Below are 18,721 nucleotides of genomic sequence, written 5' to 3'. Positions count from 1 at the left end.
TGGAGATGTGTCATGGAAAAACAGAGGGGCTGGGAGAAGATATCTTGGGAGATGTCATGAGGAACAGGACCTACTGTGACAGCAGAATGCTAGGGCATGTGACACGCACCCATGTTCAAGCTTCATTAGCTTTGTTGCACATAAACCAACAAATTGTTTTGTACAGTTCTACAGAAAAAAAAAATTACAGATCATAAAATTTCCAGGTTGTTCCAACCAGTGTCCAGGCATTAAATGTCATTGTAACTGTTCAAATCCATTTCCTGCTCCATTCTAACCTCAACCTATGTTTCCTGGTTCACAATGATACTATCTGTGCTTTTACAGATGCTGAAAGTCCTTTCTCCTCATCTATTTTTTTTTAATGTTTTGGAATCTTGCATCAGTATTTTTTCCAGAGTTAAATGCCACAGACCAATGAATGTAGCTCCCAGCCTGAACCAGTACCAAAGCAAGATGAGGATCAGTGGTACAGAGCTGTCCTTACAGCAACACAGGGGAATGGAGAGAAGAGGGACACACACACACAACTGACCAAAACCATCATATGCAATCTGTCATGGCAGAAGTCCTACAATAGCTTTCAAAAATTAGCTTTTCCCAAGTTTGTTACTGGCCCATCTACAATAAAAACAAGGAACAGTCTTCTTATTCAGTACACTCTCCCCAAGCAGACAGAAGAATCAACTACAGTCACATGTGCTCCCAGGTCCCACAGATCACGCTTGGTAATGTTACTCTGCAGATCTTTAAGCCCTTTTTTTTCTTTTTAATACCCATAGAGACAGTAAGGACCCAGTTCTTAATCATACCACACCACATGCTATTGTTTAACCACACTGCAGGTAAAATATTACCACATAAAAAGAACATTCTTGCACATATTTCAAGGCAAGAACAAGGACAGAAAAACAAAATATTGCTAAGCCAAGAGTCAGTACAGAAACTGGAGCTTCTGTTCTTCTCCTGCCTCAGTATTAATCACTCCTTGTAAACTGCTCTGAGTAAGTGCACTCCAAATTTGCCAATGCTTTAACTCTTCTCTCTGCATTCACCTCTCCTAATTACCTTCACTTTCATATCTCACCCCCTTTTACTCCCTTTCATTCAGTGCCAATGCTTGACACCTCTCAAAAAATATAACAGCTTCCACTGGTCACCTTTTACATTTTTCAAGGTTTTAAGATGTTTTCTTTTGTTTTGCCTCTTCCAGTTGAGACAATTGTGTGCAAAAAAATAAGAAAACTGTCTTTATACTCTTTCAAATTCCCTTTTAGAAATCTCCTTTCAGAGAGGTTTGTAAAAACATTTGTTAATGGAAAAGTCTCTCGTGCCTTTGTTAACACCATATCATCCCATCCCAGACAGATTCCCATCTAGATTGGATACTTGCTCATCAGCTCCTAACAAGTTATCATTGTCCACCACTTGGACAGTTAAGTCTTTGTGTGACTCCAAGCAGATCTTTCTCTGGTGGAAGCCCTTTGGGATTTCTCCAGGCTTTCTTAGCTGATGAAGAGAAAAGAGTGAACTGAACAACTCTTCCTAACTCCAATACTGCTTGGACTTCACAGGGAAAAGCAGAAAGAAAAAGCGGATAATTGATGACACTGACAGGGTAACAATACACTTAGATCCAAGGATAAACTTTATTCTGATCAAAGAAATATATTAATTTTGTGACATTGGGTCAGTTATATGGAAATTTTTGCATAGTGCATAAACATACCCCTACACTAAACAACTTCCTGCTTCTTAGAACAAGTGCAAAAAAAATCTCTGCCACACAGTTCATTTCTGGTTGCAAAAACACAGTTCAAATCATTCATTTTACTTTTCAACAGCTTCATCCTATCTTTGGGGAACATAAAAGAGAAAAAAAAAGCAGACATTACAAATTAATTTAATGCAAGTTTTAAAACATGCCTGATAACACATTCATTTGTTACTTGGGCTGCCTGAACATTCTCTAGTACCATAAATATCCAGTTAGGGAGTTTGTGTACTACCAAATCATTAACAGAAGAAACAAAAGACCTGATTACAGACAGAGTTCCAGGTATTCAATAAAAGTTACATTAAGCTGTGGCATTAACACTCATTTGTGAGCACAGGACCAAATCTAAAAGAGCTAGTCTTTTGGTACACTTTGAGATGTGCTTGAACGACAGGTTCTCCTTACCTCGAGCACTCTTCCTGTGATGTACTTTTCACAGTTGTCACACCTGATCCCAAACTTGGCATGGTAGTCTGTTTCACAATACGGAACCCCATCCCTAGGGAAGAACAACAGGCTGTACAGATGCTGCTTTACGTGAGCTTACAGTTCACTGGGAGATTATGCATCTAAAATTTGTCAATGTTTCAACACTTCACAGGGTATTTATGGACTTTCCTGCCTCCCTCGCAGTCATTAATATTGTAAAAAGCTGAATAGTAGTGAACAACTATTTTGGACCACTTCTCTCCTTTGTTGCCAAACTCAGCCTTGTAATAAAACTCAGTCTCTGAGACCCTCCCACCACCTGTTTAATCATGTTACCCATTAACTTCTTTCACGTGTTTCCTCCTCTCTGGAAAGTCATTTCACCATATTACTCTTCCCCTCTTATAATCTAATTCATCCAACTGATGCATCATCTGATATTTGTATTACCTAATCCTTTAGCTGAGACTGCAGAGAGCAATTTCTCAAATATCTTGTCTGTAAACCAAGTTTTTATAAACATTTAAATCTACTGGCACTCTTGACTGGACTTGCTTAAAGGCAGTCATGGATCAAACAACTTGGGAATTGCTCCACAGAAGCCAGCAATGACTACAAGAATTCAGCCTGAGCAGCAGCGTGTGCTCATGTATGATGTAAGCAGCTATTTCACCACCACCAGTGAGTTAAGATACAATTTAGAGATATGAAAAAAAAAATGGAGTCTCAGCTTTTATTTTCAAGTGTCAAGACCAGAACATTTGGACTATTGCCCTGGCAAGAAACTGTTAATTTTACATTTTACAATTTTACTAAATTGTACACCATTAAACTGATGAATGAAAATAAATTGCTCTAAGAAGATACTGGAGACTCTTCTCGTGCTTCAAAGTTCAAGTTAAACATAGTTAAATATGTTTTGCTTGTTATACTAAAACAGCCCATGATAAGACAGATTTATCAGTAGAGGCATAACTTTATCAGACATTTCCCTGGAGAAACATAGAAATTAATTTTATAGCCTGGAAGTCAGATTTCTTAGAGACTAACCTAGAAGTTATCACAATAATTAATTGAATTAATTAAATTTCCTCTCTTGAGTTATTTTGTTTGGCATTTAGCCTTTTTAAAAAGACAATTTTGCAGTAATTATATCTTTACAATTTATGGGGGGAGGTATATTCAATAACAAGCAAAAAAAGCACTGTACTAAAATACAGCAGACTTGCCCAACACTGAGACAATGCAAAACCTCATTTAAGAACACCCTTTTAATAAATATTGTTCTCCAGTGCAAGCTGTGAAATTAAATGTTGTACTTAACCGAAATCCAAAGAATTGTTGAAAGTCAGGGGGACATAGGCTCTGAAACTCCATCCTCTCTGGGCTCTGGCGACTGAGTTCCTTTGCTGCTTATGAAAATTTCAACATAACACACTTCTCTGAAGCAGAAATTAATCCCAGATGCCTTGGCCAGTGAAAGACCTGCATGGCACTGGCCTGATCAAAGTATTGACATGGGATGTGGTCTGTGTGCTTTGTGCTCTTTCTCATTGCTGTCATCACATTCAGGCCAAATCTGACAGCATGAGGGTCTGGAGCTGCACAACATCATGGCATGTACATCCTTAATGAACTTCTGGCTAACCTTTCTTCTTATGTAACGCATATAGAAAGAGCAGTACCTGTGTGTTTACATTACAGCATCACAGAGAGCAAACCATAGGTAACTAAGGGCATACATTTGGGTCTTGGAAACAAATTCCACCTGCTGCCTCTTCGCAGCATAGCTGCTTTGTCAAGTCCCATTCCAGGTAAGTGGAAAAATGTTACTTCTACTTTTCTCCATTTCATTTTTTAAAATACAATTTAGGTAATAATTGAGACAATAATCTCTAATATCTTATATATTTCTGAATATATATATAAAAAATAAAGGTAATGCAATATGCATTTATATATTACATTACTTAATTATATTATAATAATATATATATTATATTTCTATTATGCATTACCTTTAAACCTTAACAATGCAAATAAATGCAACGATAAATTAATTATTTGGCATTAAAAGAATGATTAAAGAGGTGAAAATACTCCTCTACTTACTTGCTGATATACTCTGCATTCAGTAGCTTGCCACATGTATTGCACTTAAAACAGCCCAAATGCCAGTGTTTGTCCAAGGCGACCAAGGACTGACCATTCTTTATTTCTGAACCACAGCCCCCACAATCTGCAAGAGAAGAGCCCAAATGAGTGAATCATATTTTTTAGGTGGTCCTGCAGCAGTTGGTTACAGCAGCACAAGGATCCATCAGTGTCCCAGTACCAGCTCACAAAGGCTCCACTGCTCACTGATGGATGGCAAGTGTTGCTGCCCTTGGAAAGCTCTGAAATTGCTACAGGACATGCATCATTCAAAGAAAAAAGCTGATGACTTCAGTTTCCTAGTGACTTAGGTTTATTTTATTTCATTGATACTGTGTTTAAAAAAAATGAAGTTTTGCTGATTGATTTCTCAAGCATTGCAAATCAGCCTGATAAAAGAAATAAAAAAGACAAAGAGTAAAACAACTGATTCTTCATATTAGCCTTTGCCTTTGGATCTGCAAGCTCTACTTATTTGAAATTTTTTTTGCGATCATGAAAAAAATCCAAGCTGAAATTCTGGTATGAAATTTCCTGTACCCAGTAAAACACACCAATACCTAAGAGGCATTAGTGACATTTCAATATATGAAAGTGATGACCATCTATGTATTTATTATCTACAAAAAATCACTTACATAAAGTTTCAAGAGGTGCTAACAAAAAAATACATGTAAAACATGCAATAACTGGTAACAGAGGTTAGTCTATATTGGTTAAACAGGCTGTAGGTAAATAGTTATACTCCCCAGAAAGAGTAACAGAGAACAAGACTGTCTGGGGGTTTGGTTGCCTTTCTTTTCAACAATGGAAGATTTGACTAAGCTAACAAAAGCCAAACCTACAATCAGTTTCTGCCCTCTTCAGAGAAGTTATGTAGACAAGGGATTTGGATCTGGTTCTCTATAACCCAAATGAACCCTCTAATACCCTACAAGGTCCATCTCTCATTCATCCTTCACTCTACAGACTTCCTGTCTATGGATGATTTTCTTATTAAATGTTAAAGTAGTAGAATATATGGAAAAAAAAGGATAAATGCCAATGATAAATTGATTCTAGTAGCAATATCTCAGTAATCTTCTAATGCTCCATAAAATACCTTCCATCTCATATGGAAAAATACATAGTATTTTTAGGAATTCTTCAGGTATACCAATAATTTCCTAGAGAAAAGACAAAACCTGAAAGACACTTAGAAATTCAGAAATGCCAGGAGAGAAAACAAACCCATAACAATGTCTTATATGGAAGACAAAGCTATGCAAAAGCATTAGAAAGATTTATCTAGTTATTAAGAAAGAACTCTCAACCTAGGATCTCATTAAAGCATTTAAACAGTCTTCTTAAAAACTTTCTGATTTAAGACTGTATTTCACTGGTTACATGACCCTAATGAGACAGTGTAAGTGAAATTGTAAATGTTTCACTTCTGAGCACACAATGATGAAGCACAGTTTGTATTTTCCTTTAGTGGATTTGGAATGTATTGAGGGAGCAATAATGTGGCTCTTTAATGTTACCCTCCAGAGCACCAATACCTGGAAACAAGCCTAGCACAAAAGCATGTGCACTACAGATCAGAACATTTGAGTTTTGCTAATAATACAGAACATTTGGGTGTGTGCCTGGTTTTAGTCCCTGCAGTATTCTACAGTATTTGTTGTTCAACTGCAATCAGAATTTGTTTGTGATCTCCCCTGTACTGGGGATTCATCTGGAAATCTAATTTAATCTGACTGCTTGAAGGTTTATTTCACAAACTGAACACAACATCATGTGCTCAAATGTCATTCACCTTTCATCTGGTTTAAGCTTGGGTGGGCAGAAATGCAGCATTTTGTGAGCTACTTTTTTTATTCCCAACTGCTGCTTTCTCTGTAGAGTGCCAGATAATTACAAACAAATATTGTGGTTGCTATGCCAACACTGCCTACTGATGCATGTCCTTGTCTTCCCATCTTGGATGCAGCATCCTTTGGTGACTCAACTAATTTCAAGCAATAACTCTGCAGAACACATCAATTTGCTGCTCCATGTTAATATTCTTCCTTGAGTACTCTCTCAAAATCAACACTGTCACAAGAGGTTTTCAGAGCTATTGTTTTATAAAACAAAACAAAACAGAGAGGTAGGTACTTCTATAATAAATAATTCAAGGACTCAGGCAGAAAGCAAGTATTTTACATTCTTCATTTCTTGCAAATAGAATGCATGAAGGAGGTTAGAAGCAAAAGGGGAGGATGAAAATAGGAGGACTTGTCAGACCGGGCAGTGATGCTGGGAGCTCAGTGAGTCCCCAAGAGATGTTCTGAAAGCACTGCTGAGATAAACAGGCTGGGGAACAGCACACATGGTACACATCAGACAGTCCTGAGACAGGAACAAACCACATGTAATAGAGGCTCAATGTACTACTACTCCTTCCTTGAAAAAGTTTGCCTGAGGTCATGTTTTTGTGCGCTACTAACAAGAGTTGCTCGTTTAAAGCATTAAGGTCTTTTCCAAGAAAGCTCTTGTCAGGAGATACACCATTCACTGCTCTATGCAATGTGGGGAAAAGGTAAACTTTTATTTTCCAGGGTCAGGTTTTGCCACAGAGATGTGCTTGCTCCCAGTGCTGTTTCCCTCTGAGGCAAGTGGTTTGCTGATGTTTGCAGGTATCTGTGCTCTGGGAAAGCTCAGTGTAGTGACCAAAGAGAGCTGAGGAAATGCAATGACAAGAAAAACTCTCCAGTGCATGTGTGCACAGAGAAAGGGAATGTAAATACATTAAAGGATTCTGCACCACAGATAACCAAATGAACTTGTCCTGTCAGTACTCAACCAGGCTAATAATGCCCATTGTAGTCAAAGGCACTTTTCACATCTGACAAGGAGACAGCAAAGGTGGCCAAGGAGGATCCATCTCAGGAATAAGGGACAAGAGAAAGCACCTAACAGCGAGGGCCAACCTATCCCCAAAAGAGAATGGCATTAGCAAGAGGAAGCAGTAGAGCATCTCACAGGGCATTCACACAGCAGGTTTGACTGATGAACTGTAGAACTGAGATGGTGAAAACCTCGGTGAAGAAATGTGTGGGGGGGAAAGAAAACAGAAAAAAAGGAGAGATTTCTCCGAGAAGTGGGCTAAGACTCCTTACACAGGAAGATGAGCAATCCATGGGGCCCCTCCTCAGCCACGCTGAATCCAGCCTGATGCAACAGTCATTAAAAATTTTTCTGTCTTTGCTGTTTAATTGAATTGCTGCTGCTGTTTAATTACATGAAGTTAGCAGTGGACTCTTAAAGCATGGCAGCACTTTATGAGCAAAACAGCAGAGGAATGGAGTCCAGAGAAACACCATCCCTGTATAATCTACTGCAAAGAAGTTGGTGTGAAAAGACCACATTTCTTTCCCCTACTGTTTGTATTTTCTGATAGTGCACAATAGTCTGAGGTCAATGTGAATGCCCACCACTGACACTTCACATTAAACCCCTTGCTGTGTAGTATTTAGCCATGCAGTCCTGCCACTGATATTTTCTGAAGCTGGAACACTTAAAAATAATTAAATCTCACCCTGGCTTTTATTTCAGATGGACTTGGACTAAATCCTCAAAAACATTAGCATCTATATTATGTTTTTCTCCAAATAATTTGATTTAGTTCATTTTAATCAAATCTTTGAGAGGTTCAATGTATTGTTAATCCTATAATAGCACCATCTGTTCTTCTTTTTAGCATCATACTTTATTGAAAAATCACCCTCTACTTTTTCACGTGGCTACCTCATATTTCATGACACCTCTTATGCAGCAGAGTAGTAGAAGTTCAGATTCTACACACTGGTGTAAAATTATGTTCTTTAAACCTGTGCAGACTAAGTGCTGACTGAAAAGAGCAGAAATCTGTACTTACTTCTCAGGTTCTGTACAGGGAAGGAGCCAGTGCTGCTGGCAGGGGGCAGGGAACATTTCTGGCAGATGCATTCCTTCCCATTAAAAGTTACCCGGTCACCCGCAGGGAAAGGCAACCTGCAACAGCAGAAACAAAAGCAAACTGGTTACAATCTCATGCCTTTATCAAAATTAAATATCTTCCCACAAAGGAACTGATTATATTCTGGCTTCTTTGTCTCTGCTTGCTCAGTTCTCATTCAGTTTTCCAGCCACTTAGAGGCTTAAGTATCAAAGGGGCAAATCAAACAGACAACTTCAAATGCAGATGGTTACAGCTTCTTAGGAAAAATAATAATATCTAAAGCTACAAAAACACAGTGAGCACTCAAGTCCAAATTGTTGTGTATCTAAGAAATGTAGTATCAGCCAGAGTTCATCACTAACAGGATCAGTTACAGAATGAAAGTAAAATTGGCATTACAGGGAGTTAAGTAGAGGCAAATGCAGCTGCTTTTATGTTGTTAAATAGCTGCATGAGAGTGATGACTTTTATACATTGAAAATCAGCACTTGTCCTCAGAACTTTTATCACATCAAAGTCTTTGTCTTAATCTATGTGTTCAGAAAGCAAATGGTATTGAACTCTTAAAGGGAAAAAACTTATCCCAGTTATAAAACCCACAGTGTCTACATTATTTGTTTTCCCTACCGAACAACAGCTCTCCTTACACTTAATTAAATCATTCCTTTTTATCAATGTTCTTAAAACAAAAGCTCTCTGCTGTGCACTTCCTTGTCTGGGCACAGAAACCACTGAGGTTTTTCCTCTAAGGGAGCCAGATGGACAAATCACTTCATATGCAGCAAAGGATAGTGAAGATTTAGAAACACATTTCACTCCACCCAAAGCTCATGTCCAACTAAATCCCTACCCAAGCTATCAAAACATGGCTTAATGGGGCACAAACATAACACACACCTTCTGCTTCATGGTGAAGTCCATCTGACCACACTGTTTCATTAACATTTCATTAAAACTCATGGCTTCTCCCACAAATGCTATCGAATTCATACCAATTGCGAGGTTGTCTCCACTACAAAAGCTACACAGACACATTGTGCTAAACTTGAACATTACTTTGCTTCCAAAACTGCCTAAGGGAAACTTATTCGACACTTGAATTATGCTTAAAATATTTTTTTATTACTTAGAAAAAGAACAGAAGCAATGCTGTCCTTTGTTTCTATATAATGTTACTAAAATATATTTGAAACCAGCTAAATGCTGATTTCCATCCAACCATCCATTTTGGACCACTGGTGATAATTTAAAAAATCATGAGGAGACATGGAGTGTAAATATTATTCTCTTTTTTGATATCTGATAATGAATTCTGCATTTCACCTTTTTTTTTCTCTTTCTCAAGTCTTTATAGTCAAAAAACTTTCTACCTTGTCACTCAAAGTTACAATAAGTAAAAATACTCTATGGAAATAGCCTTTAATATTGCCTTACTCTCTGACCCAACTCAATGATCCATGCATGACTGGTACAATGAGGTCCAACACCATATTAGTATAGATCCAGGAGGCCTAAATTTCCATCTGTTCCAGAGAGGATTTTGTACCATGAATTTTACTCAATAACTTAACGAAGAGACAACACTGTTTCCAGTGTGACAAGCCTGGTGGAGCTGCACTCCAGTGAGCAAACCTGTCCTGTCTTGCAGCAGTGCAGCAGCAGCAAGCTTCTGCGTTACACATTCAAAAAAACTCCCAATGCTATCTTTTTAGGTCATAAAAGATAGATTTTGACACTTTTAAAAGTCAGAGATACTTCTAATACAGAGAATGATAAAAGAGCTTTATGAACTCACAGAGGAGTTGAGGCTGGAAAGGAGCTCTGAAGGTCATCGGGACCAATCCAAAGCTTATTCAAATGAACATACATACATTTGAATAAAAATTAGTAAAAGTGATACATTTCTATATAGATAATACAAATTCACGATTAATTACCAAAAACTGTCTCAAAAATTGAGTGATACAATTCAAATGCTATTCTAGTTTTCTACTGCAAATATGAATGAAACCATTTAATCATGTTTTAATTTTTAAAAAATATTACAAAATCAAGCCTAGAACTTAGCACGACTCATTGACCTGGAAAGAGACAAGCCAAGGGATTTCAACAATTCCAGAACTGAGACAGGAACTTGTATCCAATCTCCTGCATGTTTTCAGGAAGAGATCTCATCTTGACTTACAGAAACACACAGACTTATTATAACCACTGGTAATCTGCCCCAAATTAACCCCCCACAAAAGCAGCACCCTGCTGCACTGATACCAGCACACAACCACCCTGGCATCTCTCACTCCTATGCACAGTTGCATGCCCTAGGCAGGACAGTTCCTTCAAGTGTGTTTTGCTGTGGGAACCAAGGCTGGGCTCAGCTCATGACCCAGCTGGCCTCTCATGAGATGTCTCAGTTGAACAGCAGGGTTTGCACCATTAATAATCCCGGGGATGGTGATGTGCTGGGGCTGTGAGCAATTCACTGCTCTGAAGAATGACTCTGACTACTGAACAATCCTGTATGCAGCATATAAGGAGCAGTAGGGAGAGGTGAGGTGTATCTTATAATTACATTTTCCTAATAAAGATCCAACTGAACTTCCAACTGAGCACAGAAGCCCCTCTCAAACAGATGTACCAAGCAGCAGGTAATGTAGAAGCAGGGACTGCCCACTTTGAATTGGTTCATCTCATCATTGTCTGAACAACCAGACAATCCAAAAGGAAACAAGTTAAAACTGGAGGAGAAGAAGAGGAATATTCATCTCCTATGGCACAAAGACAGAAGCAGGCAGATGACACCTCCAAGCGTGCCAAAGCTCATAGGCACCACAGCAAGTCACAGAGCCTCCTTAGATGGGAGGGCACTTCGGGGGTTTCCTAGCCCATAAAAACACTGTGCTTGGTTTATTTTCTAATGGTTCAGTAGCCAATCACCATGCCCTTCCATTCCAATAGGAGAGAGCAACATTTTCGATTCTTTATTGTTCTCCAAATATGCAAGACATCTTGTTCTTAAAAAAACCCAGAGAAATATCCCTTGGAGCTGTCCATCCACCCCAAGGTACAGACAGACATTTCTTCCCCTCACAGGTCTTTTAAACCTATAAGTAAGTTTCAAAGTTTGTTTCACTGTCTTGTTCACTGAGAATTCATACCCCACACATTTGTCAGTTTTCCTGTACCAGCTGACCTCTCCCTTTCACAAGCAGCTCTGCTCAAGAATTTCAGTGCCAGTAGGAGTGAAGGCACAACAGAAGGTGGCAACAGCCAATTAACAAGGTTTCAGTTTCTGAGCTCTGTAAGTTGTGAGCAGGACTATATATAGAATTTTAGGCTAAGAGCAGCATATCTGCCTTCAAATACAACGACATCTCACCACCAGTCACCCACTGAACGCTGCTAGGTATTGCAAAAAACAGGACAGGGTTTTAATTAGCTACTTATCCTTTAATAAATATTCAGTGAGATTTTCACAGTTGGATTATCTATTTTTAAAATGAGAATTAAGAGCATTTTTAAAGCAGCTCTCTCAAATGACTTGCAGAATTTTAATACATCTATGATTCATTTCCCAACAAATTTTGTTTTATCCACCTGCCTACAGTATTTGCAAACCCAGAAAAAAAATCTGGAGGTGACCAACAAAACTATATTGTAAAACATTAAATCACCGTCAGCCTAATCCAGGCTGTGTGTTGAAACCAAAAGGTTTTGTCTTTCTCTGCACCACACCTCAATCTATGCAGCTGTGGGCAAGTCATTCAAGTTTTCTGGGAGGAACAAAGGAAAGTGGGGTTTTTTTGGTTTTCTTTTTTTTTTCCCAGAGCAAATGGATGCCCATCTATTCTTTAAATTGCTGATCTGACTCTGTGGCTGAGCAGTCAACTAAATTTGATATATGAAAATTAAGACAAGCTTGTGGTCAGGCTGTTGAGAGAGCAAACCTATTCATGTCAGTAGGTGGCTGCAGTTTCACCAGGTCAGGTGTAATGTCAGACAGCATCCTAAGGACCAGCAGGATCAAATTCTGCTCTAACTTGTACCTGGTACAATCACATCCCTCAAGGTGCTCCATCATTAAAATGATGATACAAAGTGGACATTGAGTGCTATCTACCATCTACACAAATTTCAGTGAGGGAAAATGCTAAATCCTATAAGAGGTGAGGAACAGCCCCATGCACCAGTGCACCACAGGGGTTAACCAGCTGGAAAGCATGTGAAGATGTGGGGTCTCAGCGGATACCATGTTGGACATGAGTTACCAGCACATCCTCACAGCAACTGAATAGCCACTTCCTGGGAGGCATTAGTGTAGCCAGCAGACAGAGAGATGTGATCTTCCCTCTGTTCATAATTTAGGAGACTGCAGCAGGCACCATCTTGGGCTCCTCAGGACAAGATTTGCTGGAGGGAGATGAGGGAAGGTGCCCAGGTTCAGAGTGCAGTACAGGACACATGGGCAGGCAGGGGCTGCAGCAGATGTATCTGCTCAGGGGAGATTGTGTTGCTGTCTAAAACTACCTGATGACATCTACACAAAACTGGAAAACCATGCTCTTCTCAGAGGTAAAGAGTGAAAGGACAAGAGGCAGCAGACATAAGCTGGAACATGGGAAATGTCAACTCAATATAAGGAAAAAAAATTACCATGAGTTTGTTGAATGCTGGAACACACTGTTCAGAGTCTGTTGGAAATTTTTTGAAGAAATGCCATCAGCTGTCTACTCAAATTGGACTTGCTTTGAGCCAGGAGCTGGACCACAGGACCACCACAAATCCTTTCCATCCTACATTATTCTAGGGCTATAGGGATGCTCCATATAGAGCCAAAGAATCCCAGAATCACTAGGTTTGCAACAGACCTCCAAGATCATCAAGTCCAATCTTTGTGACCAAACTCCACCGTGCTCATGTCATCACATAGTGCCATGTCTGCTGATTTCATGAACACTGCCAGAGATGGTGACCCCATCACTTCCCTGGGCACCCTGTTCCAATGCTTAACCCCCCTTTTCAGCAAAGAACCTTTTCCCGATATCCAATCTGAACTTTCTTTGGCACAACACAAGCTGTTTGGAATAACATTTCCCCTTGTCCTATTGCCTGGGAGAATAAACCGACCCCAAGCTCACTACAGGCTCCTTTCAGGCAGTTGTAGAGAGCCTATTCTGAGCCTCCTTTTCTGCAGATGAACAACTCCAGTACCCCCAGCTGCTCCTCGCAGGACTTGCACTCCAGACCCTTCCTCTAAAGAGTAGCACACTTTAACCTGAAGAGCAACACACCACCACCCCTTTGTTCAGGAAGAACCACATATTGATAAATATATTTGGTTTAGAATCAAAATGCCAAGAACACTCAGGCTGATTGCAAAATCGTGGGCTCAACACCCTGTAGGTTTCTACAATACCTAGAAGTGTTCAGTGGGTGACTGGTGGTGAGATGAAGACCACTTCATGAGATGCCTTAAGAAGCACCAGGTACTGTTTAAGTGGAAACCAAACCCTTTCCAAATTCAGCAGCACTAAAAAAAGTGAGCAAATAAAAAATTTAGCATATTCAAAGAAGTCTGTAATGATTGCTATGTTTAAAAAGAAACTGAATTTGAACTTTCAATTTTCAGTATTATCCTAATTTCTAAAGACATACATACACAAAAGATGCCAGTTCTTTCTAGAAGTAGCAGTGTTATATATGTAGGACTACACAATCTTCTGCTGAAAAAAAGAAAAGAACTTAAACTTTCTGACTTTTTTATATTCAACTGCCTGGCCAAAGTGAATTACCTTCTTGAAGACAGTAAAAATACAAATAGGTTGAAAGAGGTTTTTATAGCTGACTTGGCAGGCAACAACTTGGATAATATGTATCTGCCTCTTTCCCCTCCACATACTATTCACCTCTACGTGGCACATATTCAGCTTCTGTCAAGATGCTGTTTTAAAAGAAAACTTCCTGAGCTCATTAAAACTTAAATATAAAAATTCTGTAAAGTAAACACAAACCTGTTTCCTTAATAATCTGGGATGTGTGTGCTAATCTATCCTCCACCTAGGGGTCAACTTGTCCTCTCTTTATCATTTACATGCCAGAATTTTTTTTCCCAACTTTTAGGTACAAGAATACAGAAACTAAAGGGGCAACCATTACATACACTCCTCCAACTGGATACATAAACACCAACCCCCCAACTTTACTAATTACAATAACATCCATAAAATCAAATCCCAGTTCTTAGTATTCAGTGAATATACAGCCCACAAGCAACAGAAATCATACTCTAGGTACCACATTAGACAGATCATACATCTTATATATGCTTACTAAATCTATAGGACTTGTTAACACACTAAGACATCTGAAAATTCCATTTTCAAAGCATTATCACAGGTATGACAACCCATTTCTTTCTGAAAGACTCAATGTCCTGCCCTTTCCCATCCTACATAAGAGCCAAACTGTCCTGACTACAACAGCCATGTAAGAACTATGTGCACAATTTTAATAAAATTAAGCTTCTATTGCTACAGCCAGCCTCAATTTTCTCCCTCTTTCTATTTCCATTTTACAAACACATGAAGCTTTTGAAGGAAATGTCTTTGGCAGCCCTCTGGAGGACACAGCTCCTTCCAATTAATGAAGCTATAAGAAGATTGCTCAGCCACTTCCTGGGAATTCAAAGTAAGCATTTAATCTGCAACAGTTTTCAATCTACGTTGTTATTCTTCCACTCATTCCTAGTTTTAGGCATTATCATCCCAGAACACCACAGCAGAAAAAAGGTTTCACTAGACTATGAACAGCACTGGAAGAAGAAGGGATTAAGTCCTTAATCTTTACTCCAGCAGAGCAAACACGCAACTGAAACCTGATTTATTTTTAAGAGCTATTTGGTTAACACAAGATAGAGAGAAACAATCAAGTAGGATGGCACAATATATTGTACTTCTACCAGTTTTTCTCTGAATACTAATTAATTTATTTTTTTTAGACTCTAGCTTGTGGCAGCCCTGGGCAGTTGCATCTGACTCCCAAGAGATGCCCAGGGATGAGCTGCATTCCTGACACTCCAGCTTTTTCACAGAGGAGGGCAGCAGGTTACAAATGCAGTGCAGAGGGTACAAGGAACACAGCTCCCTGTGACACTGGGCCATGTGGCATCCTACAGTAGTAATATCAGGAGACAACTGGGCTTGGATTGCTGACTTTCTCCCACTGCTCCTGCTAGCTAGGTTTTCCCACTGCTGCTACCATACACTTCTCACATGTTTCCATGCAAACCTTATCTTCTCTGAAAATAAGGAGGAAAAAAAGGACTTGCTACTGGCACTGGTTTACTATGCAATGCAGAAACAGTTCAGAAGTGTTACATCAGCAGCTACAGAAATAGGGGTTGCAGAAGTGCTCATTTAAAAGAATTTTAATGATCCTGCAGCATTCTGGAGAAATGTGTCATGAGTGCAAAATGCCTTCTGCTGCCAGTGTTTTCATGCTGAAGATGGTAAGGGCCTGGCTTGGTTTCCACGAGAGCAGGATCAGCCCCACTGGCAGGCAAGCAGTCACCACCTCTCAAATTCACACCATTCTGGAGGTTAGATTTCTAACACAGCACCCACACTAAAGTCTGGCTGTAAAAGGTGATGCCAAATTCAGTTGGCATCATCCATCAACTACTATTGACAGCGTGCCTTGGTGCAGTATTTAAGGTTTCTGCCCATCTGTAAAAAACAAGGGCACAAATGGTTCTCCTGACTCTTCTCACCAAGGAAGATATCAAGGCAGAGAGCTTTACACCATTCCCCCCCCTGCTTTTATCATTACTGTTTCTTAAAAAACAAACAGGCTTCTTTTGGCTTGAACAACATGTCTTTACAGCCTACCAACCTTATTTTTACTGAAGCTATCACTCAATAAAATAAATGCTGATGATGTTTAGATAGGACAACCTTCCCCATAAAAAACACAGGTTATGTCTGGCTTGCAATGACAGGGGTAATTGAAGCTGATTTAAAGCATATAAACACATGACAGGATTCTTCTGCTGCTCTGCACCACAAATCAGTGTTACAACCCCCCTGGGAGACACTAATTGAATCCTGCTAGTCAGCAGGGCATTTGCTGGCTCTGATGAAGACAATATGAATTTGTGTGTCCTTCCAAGAAAAGCAACAGAAGCAGATCTGGGTGTCTCTACTGAACAACTAAATAAAGCAGGAGCTGGTATTTCCAATGGCCTGAAACCCAAGGTAGGTAGTTTCTAAGTGCAATAATAGACAGTTAAATACATTTCTGCTAAGCTCTAGTGGTGTGACTGAGGATACAAGCATGTTTAGCCAGAAAAATGGAATCAACCAGTTTTTTGATTTCTCCTAAATGAAGAAGTACCTCACTTTACAGAACTTGTACTGAGAATAAAGGTACCAAAAATTAGCTCTGCTCATCTCTAAAAAAGATGTAATACTGCCAGGCTGCAGGCCAATAGCATGTGCAGCCAGCAGTTAATTAATGAGATACACTTGAAGTCATTTTCCTTTACTATTAAAAGAAAAAATAAAACAGGAAAAGGATTTTAGGATTTTTCTTATCTTTACTCTCCACATTTGTTTTAAGCATCCAAAAGGAAAAATTGCCTATTAAACGGATCAGAACTTAGACAGAATTTAATATAATAAAGGCTTGTCCATCTCAGAGTCTCCCCTCTATCACAGCTATCATTATTATTTGTGCAACTGCTTTATTTAATTGAGATTCTGTCAGGAGCCACAGCTGCTCTGGGATTTGATGTCCTGCTCCTGCATCAACCCAGGAGGATCTCTGAACTCCATGGGCAGGGCAGGCTGGGCTGGCAGACAGCCACAGTGGCCTGGCCATGCTGGTTTGGGATTGCACAGTCACCTGCATGAGGCAGCAGCACACAGAGCACCTGAGCTGTGCTGCACCAGCCCTCCTGGGGCTCTGAAACCCTTTCAAAGTGGGGTTACTTTTCTTGTACTCCTCAAAGCTCAGATCTAGCCAGAGAAAATACTTCATATATAATATGTGAATAAGTGTTTGTCTCTTATTCTTATGATATTTAGAAGCAAGCCAGTAACCTGGATGTGCTATGGGACTTGAGAGGGACAATATCCACACCATTTTTAGGGAGAGTATCTCAGGGTGGCTTCTCTTGCAGCTGGATAATTCTACTTTTCACAACAGTTTGCAGTTACCTGACACCAAAATACTTCACATATAGATGAGAAGGGTTCCTCTACTGGTTTAGAAACTAACTATGGCAGCATTTCAATTTACTCCAAACTGCTAAAACAGTGTGTTTTCTGAAGGTTTAGTGCACTTCAAGCTTTTTTATGAAGTCCTCAATAGATGTGTTTGTGCTATTTCTACACAAGAGGATTAAAATGCAGGTCAAAATTACATCAGTCCCTTGTATTGCTGAGTTTGGGACCCATGTGGGAAATGATCCCACTGAACTACACTGGGCTCTAGTAGTATCCTGCTGAGGATTCAGCCACTGGCACTGAAATTCTTTGTAAATTCAGGCCAAGAAATGAAACAGCAGATACCAGAGAAATTAAGCAGTACTTGGGGTAAAACACAACGAAGACACTGGAAGTTTCTAAAGTACTTTGAAAACATCACGCATAAGATAACATAAAAAAGAAAAATACATTTGGAAGAAAGGGAGGCACTCAAAATTACTTATTTTTTTTTCTTTTTAATTCTGCAATTTTTTAAGGTGTGAGTAAAAGAAAACCTTGTCTCTAGGCTATAGATTAGAATGCCTGGCATTCAGGGCATTCTGGCACCTGAAAGAAACACAACTTCATGTCGAAAACCTACCTGCAGACAGCACACACAAAACAGTCTGGGTGATAGGTTTTGCCCAGTGCCGAGACCACTTCTCCCTCAATGAATTCATCACAACTGAAGCAGCGTGTGCCATAGAGTCTCTGGTAGTCCAAAGTACAGATGTAGTCTCCCTGTCTCACAAAAAATCCTCCTTGAGCCAGGTCACATCCACAAGCTGCAGAAAGAGAAAAGGCAGACTCAGAAAGCAAGAAACAATGTTTTAAAATTGGGCTGATTTTTCACCTGTGATCTGAACAGTTCATAGTGGAGTATTTAAGCACTTCAGTGTATGGGCTGATGATCACAGAGTAGATGTGCATCTGAAAGACACTACTCTTACAGTAAATTACATCTGTCATGTATTTTGGACACTAATAGCCTGGACTTATTTAATGTCAGAACTTCAGTGCAGCAGCTGTGAGTACAAAGTTAAAGTCTGTAGGAGTTGAGTTCAGGCTTACCATATACAACATCTAACATACGTAACAAGTTAAAAGAAACGCATAAAGGGTATAAATCTTTAAAATCTAAAGCACCAGTGTTGC

The 18,721-nt window shown here is 39.4% G+C and overlaps 1 protein-coding gene across 1 annotated transcript in view; it reads right to left on the bottom strand.

Annotated features, from left to right (window-relative positions):
- ABLIM2 (actin binding LIM protein family member 2) overlaps positions 1-18,721 on the bottom strand; it is a 106,719-nt gene that overhangs the window by 63,892 nt on the left and 24,106 nt on the right. Inside the window, exons 3-6 of the mRNA XM_031060072.1 lie at positions 18,168-18,351; positions 8,262-8,377; positions 4,319-4,445; positions 2,183-2,276 (exon numbers count right to left, since the gene is read on the bottom strand). Coding sequence (XP_030915932.1) covers positions 2,183-2,276; positions 4,319-4,445; positions 8,262-8,377; positions 18,168-18,351 — 521 coding nt within the window. The remainder of the gene's footprint in view (positions 1-2,182; positions 2,277-4,318; positions 4,446-8,261; positions 8,378-18,167; positions 18,352-18,721) is intronic.

This window comes from Geospiza fortis, unplaced genomic scaffold (genome assembly GCF_000277835.1).
Source record: "Geospiza fortis unplaced genomic scaffold, GeoFor_1.0 scaffold147, whole genome shotgun sequence".
Taxonomy (NCBI): Eukaryota; Metazoa; Chordata; class Aves; order Passeriformes; family Thraupidae; genus Geospiza; species Geospiza fortis.
Note: the sequence above shows the minus strand (reverse complement) of the source record. Positions and strands in the feature narration are given on the sequence as shown.